General features: G+C 57.2%; 4 protein-coding genes across 4 annotated transcripts; 2 read left to right on the top strand and 2 right to left on the bottom strand.

The window, feature by feature from the left end:
- Nucleotides 1-1,349: 1,349 nt before the first annotated feature.
- MONBRDRAFT_33987 (uncharacterized protein) lies at nt 1,350-15,563 on the top strand (the record flags this gene model as incomplete). The annotated part of the gene is made up of 3 exons (XM_001749180.1): nt 1,350-1,449; nt 1,579-13,837; nt 13,945-15,563. 3 exons carry the CDS (start codon nt 1,350-1,352, stop codon nt 15,326-15,328), a joined length of 13,743 nt encoding a protein of 4,580 aa, XP_001749232.1. The 3' UTR covers nt 15,329-15,563.
- A 642-nt stretch (nt 15,564-16,205) lies between these two features.
- MONBRDRAFT_28702 (uncharacterized protein) lies at nt 16,206-17,464 on the bottom strand (the record flags this gene model as incomplete). Its single annotated transcript, XM_001749097.1, has 4 exons — nt 16,206-16,364; nt 16,475-16,759; nt 16,954-17,088; nt 17,237-17,464. 4 exons carry the CDS (start codon nt 17,462-17,464, stop codon nt 16,206-16,208), a joined length of 807 nt encoding a protein of 268 aa, XP_001749149.1.
- Nucleotides 17,465-18,382: 918 nt separating this feature from the next.
- On the top strand, nt 18,383-21,581 carry MONBRDRAFT_11336 (uncharacterized protein; the record flags this gene model as incomplete). Its single annotated transcript, XM_001749179.1, has 6 exons — nt 18,383-18,576; nt 18,657-19,453; nt 20,053-20,136; nt 20,983-21,050; nt 21,140-21,235; nt 21,333-21,581. 6 exons carry the CDS (start codon nt 18,383-18,385, stop codon nt 21,579-21,581), a joined length of 1,488 nt encoding a protein of 495 aa, XP_001749231.1.
- Nucleotides 21,582-21,925: 344 nt separating this feature from the next.
- Nucleotides 21,926-25,107, bottom strand: MONBRDRAFT_11335 (uncharacterized protein; the record flags this gene model as incomplete). Its single annotated transcript, XM_001749096.1, has 16 exons — nt 21,926-22,130; nt 22,250-22,368; nt 22,437-22,532; nt 22,625-22,696; nt 22,786-22,924; nt 22,999-23,069; nt 23,194-23,303; nt 23,460-23,511; nt 23,635-23,769; nt 23,863-23,960; nt 24,077-24,172; nt 24,265-24,317; nt 24,444-24,561; nt 24,639-24,711; nt 24,778-24,909; nt 25,045-25,107. 16 exons carry the CDS (start codon nt 25,105-25,107, stop codon nt 21,926-21,928), a joined length of 1,632 nt encoding a protein of 543 aa, XP_001749148.1.
- Between the last annotated feature and the right edge of the window lie 132 nt (nt 25,108-25,239).

Genomic DNA, 25,239 nt, shown 5'->3' with positions numbered 1-25,239 from the left:
GTTGACCAGTGGCGAGTCGCTAGCCCGCCGCCCGTGTGTCTCGACCTCTACCTGAACTCATCATCAGGTCGAGAACATCATTGGGCATGATCCGTTTCCGATCATTGGATCATCATCATGATTCCAGTATACATGGGATGTAACACACTAACGTTTTGGGTGACATCCCCTAACCCTTTCCGCGTTCAGTGGACTTGAAGTGTAACAGAATTCACGCTTCATCTCTCTTCCAGCTTGGCAGGTGCTGAAGGCTGGCAGACAGCCGCACTGAAACCATTGTCTGAACAATAAGCTGTTTTCGTGAGGCGTCTCTGAGAAAAGCATGCGTCATTTAAGCGTCTCTTGGTGTATAACCACCATCGCATCGCATCTCTGAAATCCGCTTTTTCTACCCTTAAATCCGCTCTTGACATCGCATCGCTCCTCTGCTACAACGCCCCAGAACTCATCCTTCCTCTGACTCCTACTTCATCTGACACCCTTATCTCTCAACTCATTCACTCTCTTCCCCTCCTCTCTCTCTCTGACGTGCGCGGTGAGTGTGTCGCGCGCTCCGCCCCCGTCGTCGTCGCGTCATCGTGCCAGCTTTCGGGGCCGACCAGACTTTTAACCGGTCACCCAAGGCACGGTGCACGTTGGCGTGGTCATCCTTGGTTGTTTTCTTCGTCTCCGTCCTCTTGGCCGTGGTCTGGGTTTTGCCTTGAGGCGTGCGATGCCAACGGCTCATCACGCGCCCAGAACCACATCATCCATCAACTGGCGCTTTGACGCGCTCACGTCAATGCTTGAACGGACCCGGCTCATCCCCTTGTCTTGTGCGATTCTGTACCACTTGCCCCCTTTCCCCCCCCCTGCTTTCTGCCCCCACGGTCAGGACCTCGAGGAGCCGCTCTCCCGTTTGTGCAACCACACACCTCCGAGGACCAGAAACGCACCGATTGCAACACCATATCAAAAGGCATCGACTCACCAATGCCATCGTCTGGGTTTCTGCGCCCAGCGCTCGAGTGACCGAGCTCCCTCAACTACTCGACAAAGCAAACACCACGCCCCCAATTCCCGGGGCTGCCCGCGACGTCTTGTCTGCTCCTGGGTGGACGTGCTTATTCCTGCCCCCTGGCGTGCTTGCTTGCGACAGTGGTCCGCAACAACCTTCCTCTGACCCGCTGTTGCACGTTCCCAATTCTTCCTGGATGCACAGCGATTTTGAGTGCCTGAACACACCGCAGGACTAGCCCGTGTGTGGCTACCCATTACTCGTGTCAGGCACTTGCGCTGACTCGTCCCTTCGGCAGCTCGAGTTTGATTGCGCGCTGCAGCTGCTTTGCTGTGCGCCAAAACCACGCCTCATGCCGCGGCCCGGCGTTGCCGCGTCCGGCGTGCACAGGCCGCGATTGGTGCTGCTAGCCGCTCTGGCTCTGATTTCGGCACCGCTTGGCTGCCATGCTGGTTGGTGGCGCTGCCTTCTCTTCGTTCATCCCTTGCCTCGTCTTTTTCCATCCGCCCGACCATGGGCAAACCTTCCACCCGCGATCGGCCGCTGTCCTCACCCCATGTCGTTCTCGCTTTGGCTCGCAGACACAATCTACATTGAGGGCGATCCTATTACGCACGTGTCGGGAGGTGTGCCTCTCACGTTGGCCACGCTCTGCTCCAACAGTGCACCTGTGACCCCTTTTTGCGCACGAGTCAACTCCAAATCCAACAATGGGCTGAATGTCCGCGTGAGTGGCATTCCCCTCAACTGCAACTCCGCAGGTTCCTGCTCCATCACAGCTCCTACCGCGGTGTGTGCCTCGAGCGTGGCCGGGGATGAGACACTCTGCCAAACCAACACTCTGACTCGGCGTGTGCGCCTGATCAATGCCTGCCCTGACCCCGGCACCGATATCGATGCGGGCGACTTTGTGGACCGAGCCGTGGCCCCCGTGCCCACCAACCAGCCCTTTTCCGTCCCTGGCTATGACAGCCTGCCTGGCATCACCTATCGCATGGGCAATTATACCATCCGATATAGAACGGCCAGCGACGCCAACCCCACCTGCCTTTGGGAAGATACCACCGCAGCGCAGATTGCCGCGCGCAACGCACTGGGCCTCAGCTCCTGCGAGCGCCTTGTGATAGTTGAGGACACCAATGTGCCTCAGGTGAGCCTCTGTGGCAACTCAGTCATGGAATTGGAGGGTGGTGACGAGTTTATTGACCCCGGTGCAACTGGCACCGACACGGTCGATGGAGATCTCCTCTACCTCGGCGCTGAATGCGACATCCAAGTCGAGGACGATGGGTCAATTACATTCCTTGGTAATCCGGGCGACATTTGCCGCCTCATTCCCGACGGTGACTTTGTTGATGGCCGTCTTGTTCTCAACAACAAGGATGTCAAAAACCTCACCATCACTTATGTCGCGCTCGATCGCGTCAGCACCAGTCCTGGCACTGTCTCCCGCCTCCTCATTGTCAAGGACACCAAGCCGCCCCTCATCAACCTCTGTGGCCCGCAACGCATCACCGTCGAAGCAGGCGAGCAGTACGTTGACACCTACTGTGGTGTTCAGCCCGAAAACAACGTCTGTCTTGAGCCGCAAGACGGGGGCAGTCTCAACGACGCGCAGGCCAAGGCCTACTGCGAGGCGCGTGCCAGCTCTGGCTGCCAGTGGATCAACGACGCTTGCATCCTGACCACGCACCCGTGCTTCGACCACCTCTCGGAAAATGAATGCACCGCCAACGCCCTGTGTCGCTGGTGCCCCCGAGGTGCCACCGCCGAAGATATCGTGGATGGTGACCTCACGGCCTCGATGTTTGTCAACAGCGAAGTCGACATGCGCCCCTCCATCCTCCCTGCTACGTTTACGATTCGCTACTCGGTCGAAGATAACAACGGTGTCTCCGCCCGTCAGGTGGTGCGCTACGTCACCGTGGATGACAGCAAGGCACCTGATCTTCAACTCGTTGGTAACGCCACCATCAATCTGGAAGGTGCCTCCTTTTTTTACGATCCGTGGGCCATTGCCACGGACGAATATTACGGTGATCTCTCAAATGATGTCAGCCTCATCTCCGTTCGCCAGGCTGGCAATTGCATCAAAAGCACTGGCTGTGGCCTGACTAACTTCAACGCCGTCACCTCCATGGCCCCAGCTGGCACCCGCTGGACCCTCAAGTACAGCGTGCGTGACCCCAGTGGTCGCCAGGATACGCAGAGCCGCAAAGACCGCGTCGTTGTGATTGTTGACACCCAGCCCCCCGTTCTCACCCTCACGACCACCGACACATGTGGCGAATTCTGCACGTGGGAGGGCGCCACCACTTGGATTGATCCCGGGGCCACCGCTTATGATGCCCTTGACCAGAACGACCTCAACGGCTTCACCTACAGTGGTGTGACACGCCCCTCTCGCGTCAACTCGGCCGGACGCGTGGACACCGGAGCCCCGGCCTTTAGCACATTCACGGTAGTCTACAGCGTCCGAGATATGGCATTCAACGAAGCCGAACCCATCAACAGAACAGTTATGATTGTCGACTCGACCATCCCAGTGATTAACGGTGGCGCCTTGACCGCGGCGGCGCAGGCTTCGCAGGGTTATGTCGACCCCAACATTACGGCACGCGACAGTCTCGATGGCGCTTACGCGTACAGCCCTCGTCCAGCGAGCCGCATCTTCCGCAGCATCACCCGAGTGCCCGTCACCTGTGCTGCTGACGAGTTTGAGTCGCAGGCAGAAACTCGCATTCGCCGCCGCGTGTGCACGGATCTCACCGTATGTACTGCCGAGCAGTACCAGGTCCAGGCACCCACACCCACCACGGACCGCGCGTGCATCAACGTCACGGGGCCTTGTGCGCTGGGCGACGACTACGAGGTGGCTGCTCCCACCGCGACCTCTGACCGGCAGTGCATTACCTGCCCCAGCAATTCCACCAGCGCTGCTACCACCGTGGTGGAGACCCCCCGCGAGTTTCCCTGCTTCAACTTTTCAGCCCCCGTGGTCACGGAAATCGTCGACCTTCTATCCGTTCTCAGTACCACCACGCTTCTTCCGACCACGCTCGGTGCCAACGCTACCACTGGCTTGCCGGGACCCGCCTCCAACGCCACTGACCCCATCCGCGTCTATGCCTTCGTCAACGACACCCTGCGCATTGATTTTGATGCCAGCCTCCGAGAGATTGTCAGCGTCGATGGCACCATCAATTCGAGCGTCATTTACAACGTTTCGGACCCGGCCACCCTTGACGCCCTGTACCCGATCGTGGAACTACGCATTCCCCTCGTCAACGCGACTGTACTCGAGCTTTATGATGCCTTTGACCCCACTGTCGTGATTTTGGTTGACGTGCGCGACCGACCCACTCTAGATGCTTGCAACCTCAATGCGTCGGGTCTGCTTCTCAACGGGTCCAAGACCTTGCTGGCCGCCCAGGCCATCTACGATGCAGCCTACCTCCGCTTTCGCCAGGACTATCGCGTGGCGCTGGCTTCCCAGGAGGAGGACACCCTTGGTCGCTGCCAAATTCTCAATATGCATGACATGGCCACCATCCTTTTTGAGCACCAGTATGAAACGGTGAGCGTGGGCCTTCGGCCCGCCATGCCCTCGCGCCTCGCCTTTCTTGGGGCCAATCAATCAAACGGTCGCTTTGAGTACCGCTTGCCCGGTGCCTCCGACTGGATCGCGTTGGGTTCAAACTTTCCCCGCCTCGTTCCCACCGGCTCGGCGGCCGCACCCACCAATTTTCGGTTCTACGGTGACGCTGACTATCACGGCACGGTATTGGTTGTCTGGGCATTGGCCAGTGATGCGACGGGCGCTGCCGGTGCCTATCATGCCACCGGCTCCCTGGAGGTCGAGGCCATCAACGACGCTCCCATTCTTGAGGATGGCATCGTCGCTCCCTACATGTTTGAGGACGAGGACCCTCCTGCTGACATTGGACGCAGCAAGGGCTTTGCTGCCATTGACCTGCTGCGCATTGACACCAACCCTCTGCCCAACGTGGTAGAATATCAGTATTTTGTCACAGACGTTGACACGAACCTCATTGTGAACGGCACCATGGGCGTGGCCGTCGTGGGTCTGTTTCAGAGTGAGGGTGTGTGGTCCTGGACTTGCGATACCCGTGGACTTGGTGCCAATGATGTCCTCGCCGCGTCGGCTGATGACTGGTCCTGGTTTTTCTTTGACGGTGGCTATGACACGGTCCTGCAGCGCCAAGTCACAGAGCCCAGCTCAACCTTTGCCACTCTGCTCGCCCATGACTGTCGCATTCGATACCAGCCCAACCCAAACTTCAACACGGAAATCAATGCCGCGGGCGAGTATTTGCCTGCTTCCATCAAGCCCTACTTGCTTGTCCGTGCTTGGGACATGTCCAACGGCGAGGATCTCGCTGGTTTGTCGGGTGCGGACACGTCCACGTACTACCACACCGGGCCATACAGCCAGCATATTGCCACCGCGGCCATGGATGTGTATCAGAGCGGTGACTTGCCCAACATTTTGCTCACCGAGGACGGTGGAGACTACGCCACCACGTTTCTGGAAGGCAACGTTCAAGGCGTGCTCTTGGTCAACGACTCCTATGTTGGTCTCAACTACCTCGACGGCATCAGCATTGAAGAGATTACTGTGACCCTTACCAACCGCTTGGATGGCGATGCCGAGCGCATTGTTGTCAATGTCGACGACTCTCCGCTCACGGCCGAAACGATCGCCACGGCTGACACCTCCACCATCCGCATCTATTCACCCACTAATGAACGCCATCCGCTCACCATCTTTGCTGCCGTGCTCCCTACCCTCCGCTACTTCAACGATGCCGACGAACCAAACCCAACAGCTCGCGTCATCAACTTTCAGGCCCGCGACGAGGACCGTCTCGGCGAGATCAGCACCACCGAGGTCCGTGTGCAATTGGCTGATGACCCTCCGCAAGTGGACTTTGGCAGCAATGCCTATGAGGCCTTTATGCTGTACGAAGACCTTGGAAGCCCAGTCACGCTGGCGCCCAGCGCCGTGATTGATGACGCCGATTCCACCGTTCTGCGAGCGGCCACCGTTTCCGTCAGTAGCGTCATCGACTACGAGTGGCTCCTTTTCAATGAGTCATTCCTGCCTGTCAACCTCACCGTTGAACGCGCAGGCCCTGCCACCCTGGTGTTTCGACCACGCAACGCGACCGTGTTGCCCCTGGCCTTCTTTCAGGCAGCCTTGCGCCGGGTGGAGTACGTTTTCCCGTTGGCCAATGTCAGCACCAACACCACCGGTGATGACGACGATGATGTCTTTGGAAACGCCACCACAACCACGGCTGCACCCGTTGTATTGCCCACCGCCCTGAACCAGGCTCGCACCATCAACTTTGTCCTGCAGGACGAGACCTCCGAAGGCGCATCGCCCGTGTATCTCTCAACGGCAAGCATTGGCCTCCCACCCATCATTGACCTCAACGGCAAGGCGCCCGGCCGCAACAACTTGCGGCCCCACCGCTTCGTGGAGGGAGGGCAGGCAGTGCACATCTTCAACGAGGATATGTATGTGAGCGACTCAAGCAACAGCCAACAGCTGTTGGGCGCCCAGGTCTACGCCGAAGCATCCGCCAATTGTGGACAAGAGGTTTTGGCCTGGGATGCCGCGCTGGCTAGTTCTTCGGGCATCTCTGTCGTGCACAACAGCCTCGCACCGATTTTGACCCTGTCTGGAACCGCCACGATTGCGCAATACGTTGCGCTGCTGCAAACAATCACGTATGCCAACCAAGCAGAAGCGTTTGACGGCGGCCTGCGCTACATTTACGTGACAGTGACGGACACGGAGCAATTTCAGAGCCCAGCGGCCATGACAACCGTGCGCTTGATTGATATCAACGACAACCCGGTGCTGTATCCTGATCAGGGTGTTGAGGCCCTTGCGGTGCGCCAAGACGCGCAAGAGGACACCAATACCGGCTTTTCCCCCGCCACACTCATGGCCCGAAAGGCGCCTGCGCTTCTCACCCGCCCGCGCATTCAGCAGATTGGCTGTGGTGCGGATGGCCAGGCTGGCTGCACGTGGTGGGAGGCTGCATCCACTTGCCGAAACGTGGCGCTGACCCTATGCAGTGCCGCGGAGGTGCGGGCTAGCTGGCCTAACGCGACGAGCGGAGCCGCGACAGTGGGCTGGACCAATACGCTTGCCTCGGCTTCCGAGGTCCCGGCCTTTGCGGGGCTTGTGGCCAACACTGTTTCGCGTAGCAATCTCTCCATATTTGAGGACGTGCGCCCCAATCCGACGTATGCTTACATTCTGCGCTCGTACAACTTGGCCTCCGAGCCGCTTTTTGGCGTCGCCGAGCGTAGCGAGTCCCTGCTTGGCGAGCCAGTGTACGCACTTTGCTGCCGCCTCCCCCAGGCCGCCAAGCAGGCCCCTGCCATCCTGCCGCGCGCAGATTTACCAGTGGACGCGCATCTGAACCTGACAGCGGGACGCATCCACCCCATCTCCTCGATCAAACTTGAAGCCGAGGCTCACCTCATGGGCAAGGGCATCTCGGGACACATTTACTTCGAGCAGTTGACAGCCGATGCACCCGTGTCTGTGCGCGTGAACATTGAGGACCTCAACGTCAACTCCAACGCCATGTACAAGCTTGCCATCTATGCCCAGCCCGTGGGTCCGGCCAGCGTGGCTGAGCCTTGTGGTCGCTCTTACGTGGGGCGTATGTATGACCCGTTGACCATTGGCTCAACCTGTGCCGCCGATGATGCCACGCTGTGCGCCATGGGTAACATTAGTGGGCGACACGGCGCCTTTGACGAAGTGCAATACCAACAGGGTCTTTTGGACCACACCCTTTCGCTCTTCTCAGCCCACTCTGTCGTGGGCCGATCAGTCGTATTGCTTCAAAATGACGTCCCCCTAACGTGCGGTAACATTACTTGGGCTGCCACTGTACCAACCCGCCGTGTACGAGCTTCCTTTGATGGCTACTTGAGTGGCACCGTCACACTTACGCAGCCCTCAGCTGCAGCGGGCCTGGAGCCATCCGCGACCGCCTATCCATTAACGCCCACCACGGTCCAGGTGGCTCTGCGGGCGCCCATCGCTCAAATCTCTGCCATCTCCTGGTTTGTGGCTGACGAATCTTACAATGCCAGCGCATGTGCTGCAGCAACAACCGTGGCTGGACCCGGCCCCTGGCGGCCGGTCACGCACCTCTCGGGCGATTTCACAGCTACCGTCCCCGCCTTCACTGAATCCGAGTATGCTTATGATGCGCCCTCGGGCTCAGCCACGCTTTTGATTGCAAGCGAGCGCCGCCTTTCTTGTCTCCGCATGACGTTGCGAGATGACTCGCTTCGATTGCTGGCAGATGGCATGTGGGCCCAACTCGTGGCGGGCTCCTGCGCCGGCACGGGCTCATCCGCTGTGCTTTTGCAGGCCAAAGTCAGCTGCAACGCCAATGGCACTTGCGAGGCACTGGCGTGTTTTGACGACGTCGTGCTGAGTACCAGCTCCTCGTATGCAGTGCGCCTGCACGCCAACTTTTCCGAGCCCTCGGCCGCTGTATGCGCCGAGCTTGCGCAAAGCTCTTCGACGCAGCCTTGTGCAGACCTTGTCGCGGGCCAACCTCTGGGATCAGTCCTGTGCGACGTCGGTGCTTTGTCCGAGAAGCATGGCAACTTGGTCATCGACTCAAGCTCCACGGCTCGAAGCGTGTTCCAAGATCCAGATCTACCCCTGCGCGGGTCGGCTTCGGTGTCAGGAAAAACGCTGGTCCTGCAGGTGGGGAGCACGGTGCAGTGTGCGCCTCTGCTGGTTGAGGCCCCGATGCCACGCGTAGCCGAGGCCTACTTTGACCTGGGCAACGTCCGAGGATTGGTCACGTTTACGCAAGACGGCCCCACAAACCCCGTGAGCGTGTCCGCGGAAATGTACGTGGCCAGTGGGTCGTGGACATACACCAATGCCGGCCTGCGCGTGGTCGAGACAGCCGTGGCGACACTGGCTGACGGCGCTGGTCTCTCGACGGCCATGTGCGCGGATACGGGCGATGTATTCGCGCCCACGGGTGCCGGAACCGGGAGCTGCAGTCAGTCGGTACCCAGCGCTTGCGCGGCCGGTGATTTGCGAGGCAAACACGGCAGCTTCTCCACCCCCGTGTACAACTCTGATATCGGAAAGTACGTGGCCAGCATGAGCCTGGTGGATAACGACATCACGCTCTTCGGCCAGCACAGTATTGTGGGCCGCGCTTTGGCTCTCGTAAACAGCGGCACTGCCAAAATCAGCTGCGCTAACATTCGCGCCACTGGGCCCTACGATACCATCAGTGCAAAGCTCCATGGCTCCGTGGCCGGCGTGGCTCACTTTAGCCGCCCGCGCTTCTGGACCACGGATGAAGTCTTCGTGACGCTGGACCTGACCCAGCGCGTCTCGGGTGGGAGTGTTGCGTGGTCCCTGAACGAGGCAAACGGCGATTGCGGTTGCGCTCAGGCCAGGGACGTCTGGGCGCAAACAGGCGCAGCCGAGTGTACGCCGGGTCAGGATGCAACGCACACTACCTGTGGCTACGGAGACATGAGTGGCAAGCATGGGTATCTAACCAGCTTGACAAGGGGACGCCACCGGTATTCGTTCACGGACATGAACCTGCCCTGGACCGAATTGGCTGGCAAAAGCATTGTCGTGTACAACGACTTTGCAGCCAGCTCACGCGTGGCTTGCGGCACCCTGACGCCTTTGCAGGACCGCGTGGCCTACGGTGTCGTCGTGCAGTCGGGCATCACCGTCAATGTGACCATGTCCCAGAATGGCCCCATGGCCCCCCTTCAGATCAAGCTGGATGCGTACGACCTCGCTGGCATTGACCGTCTGCAGATTTTGCAGGCGGGGGCATTGGCGCAAGCCAACGCAGATGACGTGGTTGAGCTGACGTGCTCTACGGGCGGCAACATGTATAACCCCTTTGCCAAGGCTACCTGCAGTAGCCTGCGCTTTCAATCGGATGACAACTGCGCCATCGGTGATTTTTCCGGCCGCTTCACCACGGCTGAAGACTTGGTCGAGATGCAACACGTTTACACTGACCGCTTCTTGTCCCTCTACGGTCCAGCCACCGTGGCGGGCCGCGCATTCACGCTCCTTGGTTCGGCTATCCTTGCCGCACCCTACGAGGCTTATCGCAACAAGCCTTTTGTGTGTGCCAACTTGCGCCCTGCTGCTACCGTGGCCGGCGGTGACCCAGCTTTTGTAACGCAACCCGGTGCACACGCCGTCTTTGACGATGCTGAAGCGCCATTCACTGGCGAGGTGGTTTTTGAGCCCTTGTACGATGACGTCTTATCCGAGCTTCAGATTTCAGTGCGCCTGTCACTGACTGACGCGTCCATCTTGACGGCCTGGTACATTGGCGATGCTACCTCATGTGATAACCCAGCATCACTCACCACTGTCTTCAATCCAGATGAGATCAACGCGGCCTCCATCTGTGGGACCTATGATGCTCAACTGGGCTGCGCTGCTGGCGACCTCACGTCCAAGCATGGTACACCTTCGGGCAGTGTCTTTGGCCAGTTTGTCGATCGTGAGCTAGTTCTTGACGGTGCGCGCGGCATCATGAACCGAGTGCTGGTTCTACAGTACTCTGCAGCCTCAACCGGAAGTGCGACGCGTCTGTGCGCGCCCATTGTCCCGCATGGTCGTTCTGTTGTGACCGATCCGGACGATACGAGCATGGATGCACACTATGATCTGGGATTGGCCATTATCGGGCTGAACGATGATCATGGCTATTGGCAGTACCGCGAGTCGGCGCTGGAGGACACCTGGACAAATCTATCGGTGGCTGCCGTGACCAGGCGAAATGCGCTGCATTTTGCATACAGCATCATCCCCCGCTTGCGCTTCGTGCCTGAGGCAGGCTTTGCTGGTGACGAAAACTGTGAGACGTGCCCCATCCCGCGCGCCAAGTCGTGTGTGCCTTGCGCTTTGAATATGACTGCAGGTGGAGTGTCGTTCGTGGGCTGGGACCTCAGCAACGGCGACTATGACGGTCAGTTCTTGGACTTGTCTGCAGCCAGCACAGCGGCCTACTCGACCGCAAGCAAATTTATGACCGTTGAGATTGAGTTGACGCGCGTCAACGAAAGCGTGCCTGCTGGCACGCAATACTACATCGACTTTAGCGTCCGTGATAACGTTGGCAATCAAAACCAGTTTCAGCGTCAGCTCACCATCGTGGACCTCGTCCCCCCGACTGTGGCGGTGCGTGGCCAAGCCTCCAGCACTTGGGAGGGTGGCTTTGTTTACGTTGACCCTGGAGCCACGGCATTGGATGGCCAGGATCTTGACATTACGGGTGACGTGCGTGTATCCAGCATTGCCCTCGTCTCGGGGCCCCTTGCTCCCGAACCGGAGGATAGCCCACGCCTTTTCGACTGCACGCTGCCGGCCTCCAACTGGCCCGTGGTAGGTGACGAATTGCAATGCCGCTCCCGGCCCAATGTACGACCATCATACTACTCGTTCAGTTGTGTGGTGCCTGGACCGAATGTGACACTACCCTACCAACCCGGCGTTCAAGTGGCCTTGACGGGTCTGGGCCAGCCGGTTGGCATGAAAGATATTGTCAGTGTGGAGAACAAGACCTACCCGTGTGTGCGCTCTGGCACTGGCCTGCGTTGCTATGAGGCATCTTCGGAGGAGCTGGAGCTTGACATGCCCACCGGCATTCAAGACGTGACTTTGTCGTGTGCCGTCGAGGTCACAGTCCCCTACTGCCTGCTGGACGACTATCGCTTGGCAGTACGACACCCCAGGCCGACTGACCCCCGCTTTGTGAACACGGCCGTCAGCGCCGGAACCACCTACCGCATTGGGTACACGGCGACTGATGCCACCTCCAATGAAGCCAGTGAGACATACCGGACAGTGACGATCGAGGATACCATTGCACCGCAAGTTCGCGTTCTGAGCCAGCGCGTGACGCTAAACAAGGTGCGCGGCGGCTCGGAAACGTACACCTATGTGGAACCCGATGTTATCAACGAGGTGGATTGTCCAGGCCTTGCTCTCACTGACTTTGAGGCCTGGGAACTTCCTTATCTTGCATGCTCCTACGCGCTCGACATCTTGGATGGTGACGTAAGCTGCCGCTCCTCAGTGACGCTCTACAATCTCAATGCCGTGACCAACGGCACTTTGGCCCGCCTGGCCCACGCCGCTTTCGTGCTTTGGGAAGCCGACGCCGCGGCTGCCGGTGCCACCGAAGCTTTTGAAGTGTTAACGGTCGCCAACAATTGCTTGCTGTTCAACGCCGCAACGCGCGGCTTACTCTCGACTGCTGCTGGCGCTGCTGCGACAGCAGGGGCATCGGCAGCAGCGTCTGTGGCCGAACAGCGTCTAGTGGATGCACGACAGACAGCAGCGGAGTTGGCTGCTGCCGTGAACGATTCGTTCTGCGGCAGTGAGGCCCAGGCCAGCGTACTCGGAACCCTCAATCCGTCCGCGCCCGTCGGTTCAAGCTATTTTCTGCTGTACTCAACCGCTGATTTGAACGGCAACACCCGTGAGTTTCAGCGACTGGTAACCGTGGCAGACTGGGCTGCGCCCAACGTTACGGTGGCATCGGATCCCAACATCACACTCGCCTATCTGGCCAACTGGACCGAGGCTGATGCGCTAGTCGGGGTGACGGCTGTCGACGGAGTTGACGGGAATCTGACCGCGAACCTGACGGTCCTGACACTACCCAACACGGCCGTTCCGGGAGTGTACAATGTGACTTTCAGTGTGACAGACAGCAGTGGCAATACAAACGACTGGGTGTACCGAACTGTGCTGGTGCTGGCTGCACCGACCCGCGAGCTGGAGGACAACCAAGTTGAAGTCAGCGCGACATACCTCCTGTCAAACGTTGCGCCGACCACGTTCAATACGGCTGAAGGTCATCGTGCCTTCTACGCGGCAATACTGGAATTGTTCCTGACGAATCAGTACTACGACTTTACCACGTTCATTAATGCGTCGAGCTTTTTCGACTTGAAGGCGGTGGATTACGCGCAGACCTCCAACGACGATTCCTTGGTGACAATTCGTGTCGTGGTTCCTTGCAATCGGGCTGCAAACACCACGATTGCCTTTGGCAATTTCTCCAGTCAGGGTAGTCTGGCCATCCGGCTCCGTGCTGCGTCCGCCATCTTCAGGAATCTACGGTTATCCATGAACTCGGACCCTGTTACGACTGGTAGTACCTGCCCACCCGTCAATGTGGCCGCTTCGGGCTCCGGCCGTCTCTCGACCGGCGCTGCCATTGGCCTTGGCGTGGGCATCTTTGTCCTTCTGTTTGTGGTGGTGTTTGTCATTTGGTGGTTCAAGTGCCGCCGCGACAAGGAAGATGAAATGTCTCGCCTCCTAGCTGGCATGCACGACCCTGCCCCGAAGCCAGAGGACAACGCCAAGTATCATTACATTAATGGCGTATTGGTGCGCATCGATGAGACTGAGTATAAGGACGACAAGGTTGTTGTTGAGGAGGAGGACATCTACGACAACACCAAGCTCAACAAGAAGCCTCGTGCCGTACCGGTCCCACCTTCACAGGGGGCGCTGGCGTTCACACCCAGTGCTGAGGAAACGTACGAGGGTGTGGCGAGCCCGTCCGGGACGCGAGTCAACAATGCTGGCGGCAGCAGCAGCAGCACGACCTTCATGCTCTCCGGTGAGGAGACATACGAGGGTGTGGACTCACGCACCGGCTTTAACACACACAACAACACCTCGTCGACCGACGAGCAGGGTGGATATTTGGACATTGGGGACGAGCGAGGAAACATACGACACATGCCCTAGTCCAAGGCTGCTCCCATGATTCGCCCTCCCCTTTGTGCACACGGCCGACGATGTGTACGACGGCTTTGAGGCTGTCAAGCCGTGGCTTTGCATCACACGATCGCAGTGAGCGCACGGGTGAGCTGGCTGCGGCCACCGAGGAGCTCTACCTGGCACAGGGCAAGATTGAGCCAGCGCCTGCTCCGCAACCTGTGCCTTTACCGGTGCCTATGGAAGAGGACACCTACGACACGGTGGCCGAACCCAAGGCAGCCCCCGTGATTGCACCATTTGTGCACACGGCCGAGGACGTGTACGACGGGGTGGAGACCGTTAAACCCGGCTTTGCGTCGCACGATCGCAGTGAACGCACGGGTGAGCTGGCTGCGGCCACCGAGGAGCTCTACTTGGCACAGGGCAAGATTGAGCCAGCGCCTGCTCCGCAACCTGTGCCTTTACCGGTGCCTATGGAAGAGGACACCTACGACACGGTGGCTGAACCCAAGGCAGCCCCCGTGATTGCACCATTTGTGCACACGGCCGAGGACGTGTACGACGGGGTGGAGGTAACCAAGCCCGGCTTTGCGTCGCACGATCGCAGCGAGCGCACGGGTGAGCTGGCTGCGGCTACCGAGGAGCTTTACCTCGCGCAGGGCAAAATTGACGCGCCTCCGACCACAATGAGCTCGTTTGGCGGCGTGGGTGGCACCGATGATGTGGCTGAACCCAAGGCAGCCCCCGTGATTGCACCATTTGTGCACACGGCCGAGGACGTGTACGACGGGGTGGAGGTAACCAAGCCCGGCTTTGCGTCGCACGATCGCAGCGAGCGCACGGGTGAGCTGGCTGCGGCTACCGAGGAGCTTTACCTCGCGCAGGGCAAAATTGACGCGCCTCCGACCACAATGAGCTCGTTTGGCGGCGTGGGTGGCACCGATGATGTGTACGAGGACATGGCCACGGCTCACACGCCGCGTGGGCAAGTCCCGACAGGATTCCAAATGTCGACCGACGACATTTATGAGGGCGTGGAGGATGCCAAGCCCGGCTTTGCGGCGCACGATCGCACTGAGCGCTCTGGCGAACTGGCGGCATTGACAGAGGAGTTGTACGAAGTTCAAGGACAGGATCGTGGCGCTGGCCCAAGTCTTCCACCCATGCCTTCGCGGCCTCCCGCTGCCGTGCAGCACTGGAGCCAGGATACCCGGCGCTATGTTCACGGGGCTCTCTCCCGTACCGAAGCCGACAGCATGCTCACACGAGCTGGTGGCGAAGCTGGTACATTCTTGGTACGTGCTCGCAAGGGTACTCAACAGTACGTCCTCTCCCTCGCCCTCTCGGGTGGCAAGGGGGAACATCATGTGCTCGAGCGAGGCCCGACGGGTGCTTGGCAAATCAACGGGTCAGCAACAACCAAACCGTGCACCACACTTGAGGCACTGGTTCAGCACCTTTCGCAAACGGCCGACATCGTGGGCCATACCTTGACACAGCCTGTATCGCCTGCATAAGTGCCCAGTATTAAACACCATAACTTGAACGCTGGCCTTCTCTTGTACTTTAAAGTTTTGCTTTTATTTTTCCGACATTTTGGTTTGTTTTTTGAACAATTTTTTTTCTTGTTTTTTTAATGGTCTCTACGTTGCCGCCTCGCAAAAGCCAAGCTTTTCTTCTCGCGGTTTCATCTTTTGTTTTTTCGTCTGCTCGTTTTTTGCCGGTCCCGGTATCAATTGAAACGAACATGACACAGTCGTTGAATTTGATGTTTCCTACTTGTCCAGCAGATCGATCCAGCTCTCAGACAACACTCAGAGTTCGAGATTTTTAGAGATTCTTGTTGTGAAGAGAAAAAGATTATTCGCATGGACACTGTAGGTCATTTTTATCAGATCACGAAGGCCAAAGTCTAGGTTTCGACGTCGTCTCCAAAACCTCTTCGATGCAATGTGACGACGTGCCATGTCAAGTATTTACGACTTGCTTCTGACTTTTTTTCGAGTTTACATCCGGATGTTAAGTTAAACTTTGAATTTTATCTCTAAAGATGGGGAGTGGTCAAAACCAAAGTTCAAGAGAGGGCAGGACAAAGCGCTCGGCTATGGCAGACGTTGCAGAGGCAGAGCAGCAAAACGCCGTTTAGAGGTCTGGAGCCACGGCGCCGTGCACCAACGTATCACTGAGACCCGGGGCAACTGCAGGAAAGGCACGACTCGCGTGCCGACTTTCATGAACCGTACACAAACAGGGAAAAAAAAAGCAAGATCTTTGTAGAGCGGCCATCAAAACATAGTTTTCGTCACCCTGCAAAGGCAGGCTGGCCCAAAGCGCTTCAGCAATCCGCGGGGTGTGCAGTACCCTGCCTTGAGTTGGGAGGGGAAAGCAGCACTCTCACGCCGCTGACTGGATGTCACCGCGACGCGTGGATGATTGATTATTGTCGCCCTGTGGAGCTGGAATGTAGCGCGTCAAGGCTTTGTGGAAAAACTTGTTGTTGCTTTTCATCATGTACTCGATCAAAGACTCGAGGGAGGGGCAATGTTCGTATGCCTTCGTATCACCCGGCCATGACAGCATGAAAGAAAAAAAAGGTAGTGTGAGTAAAGCGCACCGAGCTCAAGCCTAAACATCGAAGGGCCTGAGCGAGGTGGGAAGCCCACCTGTTCGTCCAATTCAAAGGTACCGTTGGAGGAGCGCGCAATAAGGTGATGCCCGACAACGGCCTGGCCGGAAGATTCATCCAACCAAGCCACGTCAAGCGCATATTGGCCCTGGTCTTCTTTCTTGGCCCGAACGAGAAAAATGCCGCTTTCCTGCGCCCGAAGAGCTTCTTCGCGAAGCAAGTCTTCTGCCTCTTTGCGCCGCGTGGCATGGTGTAACCAAGGTTGGCTACTCGCACTCAAACTCATGGCAGCCGCCATCCCGGACCCTGCACCAGCCATTGTCTGTGTGGTGGACAATCGTGAGATGTGCGAATTAAAATGATGATGCGATGGGATAAAGAGGGGGGGGGGGGAGTGCATGTGAAAAGAGGCCCTTGAACTGGTCCAGTAACGTATGATCATGGTGTGCCTCTCCTCTCGGTTGTATGTGTGCGGTTGCATGCGTGCTCGAAAGATCAAGGGAAAACCATTCGTACCGCAGTTTTGGCGTCCATGCGTGCGTTGATAATGGCATCCTCGTCCATGTGATCAAAGTCAGTTTGAGGCTTGTCTTCGACATCCATGTTTGTGCTCACCTTGGACATGGAGATGCGACCAGATTCGACTGCGGGCTGGAAAAAAAGAGACGAAAAGTTTTTTAAAAAAAAGGTGCATGGGCGTGAGCAAGCGCAAAGTGACAGAACGAGTGCCGATCGCCGAAAAACGAAACAGGACCAAACACGACGCTCAAGGCGAAAAGAGCCAAAAAAGTCTACCAACCGCAGAAACAGCCACGCTTTGCAGGACCTGTGGTTGATCTTTGGGCTTCTTGCCGGCGCAGAGCACGGCGAGAAGCACGGTCAAGACGAGACCCAGACCTAGGCCAATCGCTAGGCCTGCGCTAGATCCAACTTCGGGTTCCTGCTCTGTATACTTAAACGCCGAGACGTGCTGAACCGCCACGGCCAGGGCAATCGCCATCGCGAGCACGCACGAGTGGCTGCGCATCCTGCTGTGTGCACGAGGAGAGATGCGACTGCCGCAAACCTGACGAGGTCCGATTCAAACGCGTCGAGAGGCAGGTGCCGCCAGGTAATGCGCACGATGGCGTCGACCGCCACTGCCAAATATCTTCAACCGCCACCACTACTGCAGGCGTGCCTTGACACACGCGTGTGCTACCGCCTCTGCAAATCTAGCACGGCGCCACCTTTCACGTTCGACGACCAGAGAAGTGAGAAGAAAAATAAGAATTTCGCACCTGAGCTCAGTATCAAGTCCGCGAGAGAGTGAGAAGAGAGAAGAGAGATGAATTGGTTTGGTCAGAGAATAGAGAAGAGAGAAGAGAGAAGAGAGAAGAGAGAGAGAAGAGAGAAGAGAGAAGAGAGAAGAGAGAAGAGAGAGAGAGAGACAGAGACAGAGACAGAGACAGAGACAGAGAGACAGAGAGACAGAGAGACAGAGAGACAGAGAGACAGAGAGACAGAGAGACAGAGACAGAGAGACAGAGACAACAGAGACAGAAGGAAAAGGGGCGGACCTGGTACAGCAGCATGGTGTTGTTCATGGTCAAAAAGAGATTACGAGAAAACCGAAGACAGTGATGATAAACATCTGACAATAATGAATTTGTCAGCCATTTTCATACTCAAATGTCATCATAACTTGTCAGCCGTTTCGGGGATGGCTCGGCCGTGGCGGAGGGTGGCCGTGCGGGCCGTGGCGGCGCCGTGGTGGTTCATGGGTCGAGGAGGCCGGCACTTGCATTATGTGGTTGGCATGTCAGGGGGTGTTGATAGCACCTTGACGGCTCATTTGCTCAAGCAGCAAGGTGTGTGGAGTGGGTGGCCTCTTGGCGCGTTTCGCTCTGAAATCGGCAGTCCTGTGGACCTTCACCGGGTGCCACATCTTCTTCGTAGCCTCACCATGGCTGACCACCTGAGTGATATTGCAGGTCACGAGGTGACGGGCGTATTCATGCGCACCTGGGATGAGCTGGACGAAACGGGCGTTTGCACAGCCGAAGGCGATTGGCGCCACGTGCAGGACATTGCTCAGCGTCTTGGCATTCCGTGCAAGCGCGTCGACTTTGTCCAGGAATATTGGCACAGCGTCTTTCAGTACGTCCACCAGCATTGCTTTGTACTTTGGCGTCTTAATCCGTACGCCCTCCTCATCCCTCTCTGCTCAATGCGGATAGGGTTATGCTGGATGAGCTAGCAGCCGGTGCCACGCCCAATCCAGACATTCTCTGCAACCGGCACATCAAGTTTGATGCCTTTTATCATTTTGCTCGAGACCAGCTCGGTGCTGATCGCGTGGCCATGGGCCATTATGCCCGTGTGGATGAGCGCGAGCCGGATATGCCCCGCCTTCTCCGCGGCTGTGATGACAACAAGGACCAGTCTTACTTTTTGGCTGGCCTGCCCGTTCACGTCCTGCGCCACGCCGCCTTCCCCCTCGGCCACCTCACCAAGGACCGCGTCAAGGCCCTGGCCGCCGCTGCCGGATTTTCTGATGTCGCAGGTCAACGTGAGTCTATGGGCTTGTGCTTTGTGGGCAAACGGCGCTTCGGCGCTTTGGTGCAACAATACTTGCCACCGCGACCCGGCGTCTTTGTTCATCTCGAGTCTGGTCGACAACTTGGACCCGTCACCGATCTCAACGTGATAACATTCGGTCAATCAGCCCGGCTGGATGGCCAGCCTGTCCGCTGTTATGTGGCTGGGAAAGACATGACGGCTGGTGCTGCCTATGTGGTCGAAGGGCTGCACCACCCCTGCTTGCATGCTCGTGCCTTTGCCCTCAGCAATGTGCACTGGACCCATCCCCCGCCCCAGGACGTTGAGGCGAACCTACATGTGCGCATTCGCCATCGTGGGCAGCTGCACCCCTGTGCTGTGGGGCCCTTGCCAGGCCCGTTCGACTCAATCAAGGGCACGCCTGCGCAGGCAGAAGAGCAGTTCTTCACGGATCTATCCTTGTGGCAGGTGTCAGGTCACGCCCCTGGTCAAACGCAGGCTGCACGATGGGCTCGAGCTTGCACCGCCTTAAGCACTCTCACAGATCAATCAGCTCCACCTTGCATTGTGCAACCATTTGAGCCCGTACACGGTGTTTGTGTGGGCCAGCAAGCCGTCATCTACAATGGCGAAGAGTGTTTAGGCAGTGGCCAGGTTGCTGCCGTCTTCCACCTCGAACCCACCCCGTGACCTGAGCTTGATAGCACATCAGAACGATGCGAGCTACATTTGTTGCTACACCGTTCCTCTACTCTGGTCTCGCGCCATGCACGATGCTGAGCATCCGACACGAGGCCTTCAAAATTGCATTGCCAACCTCGAAAGCACTGGATCGTGTACTAACACAGCGGCATTGGCCTCATCCTCCGCTCCACGCATGTCACGAATATGCCAACACAACACCAGTCAGGATGGCTAGACCGATAAGCAGCACGGTGTCCGAGCCATCCCAGCATACTTCCAAATTTTCTTTTTCTCGCTCTCTCTCTCTCGTTTCTCTGCTCTCTCTCTCTCATTTTTCTCTCTCATTTCTCTCTCTCTCATTTCTCTCTCTCTCATTTCTCTCTCTCTCAGTTGTGCGTTACGTCTGCAACCGATTGTTCCAGTGGCGGCGGCAGCGGCGGCGCTCACTGGCGGCACTGGCAGCGGCCATAACGGGTAAAAAGGGGGCGTTGATACGCGCCAGACAGGGGTGGGCACGTCGGCGTTGGTGTTGAAGTGCACCAGTGTTACTTTCACGTCGACATTCCAACGCTCTGCTGCGTGTGCCGCGTCAGCGCTCCAAGAAGGAGCTCAAACCCGTTTGGTCGTTGTATCCCACGCCGACACCATGGCGGGCCTGGCTTCCCTTTGCGGATGGCCTTGCGTTGGTCGTGTTGCTGGAAGCATCGACGCTCTTCGTAAGTTCTGGCTTGCCTGAGGCCCACAGGACTGTAACAATGGTGTGCACCACGCTCACTGCCTCAACTGCACAATTATTGCAATAGTCTTCTTCCTCGGGGGGATCTTTACGCTCATCTCCTTCAAAGCACTCTGTTGGGCGGTGGGCATCTACATGATCTGCTGTGCCGCAGTGCTGACCTTGCTTGAGATTCCTTTCCTCTGCTCTTTTGTGGAGAACGCCAAGGGATGGATTGAGTGGGCTGAAAAAGTGCGCCCGGCACAGCGTGCCGTATTTTATCTTGGGTAAGTGTGCTCCAGTCCACACCTGGTACCACGCTCCCAGACAGATCAGGGCCAGGTTGTTCATGAGCCCTTTCCCGTCTTGTCAACTCATGCTTCCCACTTGTCCTTGGCTCTCTGCCCTCCAGTTTATCCATCTTTCCATGGTTTTGTACAGGTGCGTCCTGGGTATGCGTGTGCATGAGAGCGCGTGCATAGTGGATGAGCGAGAAAGACCAAGTGAAAGATGAAAAAGAAGAAAACAGAAAGATAGTGGGCAAGAGGGGAAAAGGAAAGGAAGACTTGGCTGACACGGACACATGTCATCCGATCCATCCATAGGCCTGTGGTCCATTTTTGCGACTGTGATGCTCCTGCTGACCGCCTTTAGCTATTTCATGACCTGGCTGGTATGTGCACGGGCAGAGCACAGATTCATCGAGTAACCAGCAGGCATGGGCTTCTGATCGCTCTCACCCACCCTGCTCAACAACTCTAGGAGCAAAGCCGCGATGAAACAGCCCAGCGAGCCCGCCACCCACGTGATACAGAGGATGAGGAATCGCTCATTGCCAACGAGGACGTCAGTGCTCGGGTTAGTCTCTTTGCCTCGGCCTGTCTCAGCCTTGGTTCAAACTTGAAGCCTGCACTTGCTTGTTTGCTAAACATGATATCATCATGTTCATCATTAGGAGACGGTGAGCGACCAGCCTGCGGCGCCTACCTATGAGTGGGATCGCTTCATGGGTCAGGTGGCCCAGTCAGCGGGCGAAACCGTGGCAACCGCCGCCGTGGCCTCCCTTAGCCAGCAAATGTCCAATTCTGCTGCTTCCCCGGCTGGCAAAGGCCCACAACCCGCGCCGGGTGGCTCTGCTAGCAGCCCAGCCACGGCATCGGCGGCTGCCGCTAATAAACCAGGTCTGTCCCTTGGACTCTGCTGAGGCCCATTTGCATCACGCGTCCTGGCTCAATCATGTGCTTTTGTTCTGGATGGCTTGTGCAACAGCTTTTACTGGCTCAGTACCAGACGACGTGTTTGAGTGAATGGACCCCGTATCTAGGGGGGACCTGTGACTCGGTACAGAGTGGTCCAGGCCCTTGTCAAACGAATAGAAGCAGGATCAACTTGATGATGCGGTGCAAGCTGTTCTTGAGTTGGTATCACAATCGTTGCCCAGTATGCATGGATGCGTGATCACACATCACGGGCGTAGGAATAAACATAGCAAGACCACACACAAAGCGATGGGCAATAAAACGAACAAGCTTATTCGTGTGGCAACGCTTAGCAGCCAGCGGGCTTGTCAAAATCGGGTGGGGTACCACGTGGGCAGCGCTCTGCCATATGCGCCACCATCGGACGGCTATTGTAGGTGGGCAGGCTCATGCGGTAGTCACCCAAAATCTGGCAAAACGGCAGTCCAGGATCAATCTGCTGGCAATAGGCCGGTGGAGCCGTCGTGTTGAAGATGGCGAGTGTGTAGTCATCCCTGTTCCAGTGCAGTGGGAGAAGCAGAGAACATGGGTGAATTCAATGAGAAAAAGAAAAGTGGCAGGCAGACACCGAGTGGAGGCAGTCGGGCTCTGTCGGACCCAATGGAAAACCAACCAGTTGGTAAACTCAGTGCACTGGAAATCGAGATCGCCGAAAAGGCCACCAGCCTTCCAGGCTTCGCACACCAACACATCGCAGACCATGTTATAGCCGTCATCATATTGCCACTCGTCCTAAAAGAGGCGTCAAGTGAGACTTGCCCATTCAAGACATTGCCACCTCACCACAAGGTGCACGATACCTGCTCGGGCATCTCCATGAGCTCGGTGAAGGAGATGTTGCGTGAGTGAGCCAGGTTGAGGAGAGGAACGGTTGTCATGTTGACCGTGTTCAACCGCTGTGGAGAAGGCCAAAACGCGATTGAGCGATGTTGGTCCGGTGGGAGATCTTGCACAGACACATTGGCTTGTGCAGGCACCGATGACCAACCTTGTTAAGCGCGCGATCCCACAAAAGCCCGGACAGCTCATAGCTGATGGCATTGGCAAAGCCAATCAGAAGCTGGCGGCCCGAGTGAGCAAAGGCATCAATGTGATATGAGCATCCTCCCGAGGGGTGTTTGCCAGACGTGGCACGGGGCGAGATCGCACCTCGTGCAGATGCGAGTCCAAGGTGCCAGGGTAGTTGGCTTCGGGGGTGTCAATCCATGTGAAAAGCATGTTGGCGTAGCCATAAGGCAGGCCTTCCGCCACGTTCAAGAACCATTCGGTGGCTTTTGTGTTGTTAAACCTGAGTATCGTGCCATTGGTCGTCAAGAGCCACTGTTGTTGATCTTCGCCAGGTCAACTGATGATTCGACTCACTTGGCACGGTACTCGTCATTGAGGGGGAGATGCACCACATTGTAGGAAGCATTCTTCGCTTGAGCGATCCACTGAGAAAAGGAACAAGGGCAAAGAAGCACGCGGTAGCGGCACAAAGCAGACGGGCACGCCATCAGCGCCGAGCGAGAATGGGCGAACCAAAAGCGTGTTGCACCAAGCAACGCAAAAGGGCACCTGGCGATAAGGCGTGCGCTGAATGTGGTTGGTGGGCCAATAGGCACTTGACGTAGTCGACTCGCAGATGTACAGTTCGCCGTCGAAGCGCATCGCGATGGTCGTGTGACCTAGTATCGCAAGCACAATCACAAGAAAAGGGCCACGACAAAGCAAATAAGTGACGACAGCTTGGACACAACCGTGAAAAGTATGCCATCCCGCTATACACGAAGGGAGTAGCGCTGTTGATGAAAAGGACAATTGGCACTTAAGATGAAACGCACCAGTGTGAGCACCCATGGCCCAAGCCAACATGGGATCCAAACCATCAAGACGCTAATCAATAAGCGGGAGTGCATTGTGAGGCAAGGCTTTTTGAGAGTGCGACAATGCACGCACACACAAAAATGTGCGCAGGGTGCCAGATCGACCACGCTGTCCCGAGATACGACAACTGACCAAAACACCGAGAAAGTCGCCGTCCTGAATGTCGGCCTCGTCAGGGATGTTGTCGGTCACTTCGCGAAGGGTGAGGTTGTAAAAGGCTTTGGCACGAAGAAAGTCCACGTTGTATGCCTCAACGCGCTTCCACACCTAGTCATGTCAGAAGGGCAGCAGAAAGGCATTGGTCAAGATCCTCGCTCTGCGCATTGAGTGACTTGATCATGACATGACACGCCCACCGACCTCAGCAGTAAGCTCAGCAGGCAGGAAGAGTTCAGCCGTCGCCAAAACGGATTCGAGGTTCGCATCAACGGATCCCTTGAGGCGCATCATGCGAAAGCCTGGTGGAGGAAGCGAAGAAAAATGTGCACGTCAGGCCAAAATCATCAAGAAACAGATCAGGTGAACAGACGCGCCAAGAAATGCGCCACCAGATACGGAAGACACATGCGCGAACCGTTGTTGCGAATCCACTCGGCCTCATCCTCTGTGATGGTGGCTGTCCAGTTGAATTCCACGGTTGCATCGCCCTTGAGAACGTGCAAAGCCAATCCTGTGTGACACCATACCGAACCAGAATGGCAGTGGTTCTGTTTGACTTTATGCTTGACAGCAGGGAGCCCTGCAAGCATTCAACGCACGAACCATGGATGGTGGCAATGCCGTAAACCTCTTCCTCGCACTCGGCAGTGGGAAATCTAGTGGCACAGATCAACCAAAAGAGGAAAATTAGGGGGAAAAAAGAAAGGAAGGTTGGGCATTGAAGCGGGATGTCACAAGGCAGTAGCGAAAGAGACAATCACGGTGACCATGCGAGGACGTACAGGGCGCTAATGATGATTGCAGGCTGGCCATTGAGACTGCCACGGAATTCGGCGCTTGCTTGTTGGTAGCATGGCGTACTCCACTGGAGGGTGGCGCCCTCCTCAGCCTTGAGGTCGCCTGCGTCGAGCAGGTGAGGTGCGGTGAGCAGATACAGAGGAGTGTGTGAGATGGGTGTTTCAGCGTTTAAGACCCACCGAGAAAGACGGGGATCCAGTCAAAGGCGGTGGTGGCATCCACTTTGTCGGCATAGAGAGGGCGGAGGCGTGTCTGCGATTGCAACACAACTGTGAGTGGCGCTGATCGACACCAGCTTAACAGTTGAGCAGAAGTCACCTTGATGTTGTCCATCCACTCGGTGAAGAAGGCACGGGGGCTTTCCATCAGGTTGTGATGGGTGGGGAGGGCTACGGCTTCAGCCAGCGAAGCCCCAGTCCAGATTGGGACCGCCGGGTCGGCCACAGTGGGCTGTCCCGTCAACAAAAAGTGAGAGTGGGGCGTGGGAGGTGGCCCGGCAGATTGCGACACAGCAAGCTCAATGGCAGAGATCAAGATGGGGGATCGGTAGAGAGAGAGAGGAAGAGAGCTTGGCAGGGGGCATACCGAAGCCAGGGCCAGAAGGCCAACGGCAGCCAGCAAAAGCAGGCCGCGAACGTGATGCATCATGGTTGGTCGCCGTGCGGGTCCTTCGCCTACAAGATCGGTGTTTGATCGGATATGGAGGAGGACACCACAACAAATCAAGCCCTCGTTTTGTGTCGCCAGCCATACAGATGCCCGCCCGCACTTGCGATCCAC

Source organism: Monosiga brevicollis, genomic scaffold (genome assembly GCF_000002865.3).
Source record: "Monosiga brevicollis MX1 MONBRscaffold_28 genomic scaffold, whole genome shotgun sequence".
Taxonomy (NCBI): Eukaryota; class Choanoflagellata; order Craspedida; family Salpingoecidae; genus Monosiga; species Monosiga brevicollis.
The sequence above is the reverse complement of the archived record's forward strand: the minus strand, read 5'-3'. Positions and strand labels throughout refer to the sequence as shown.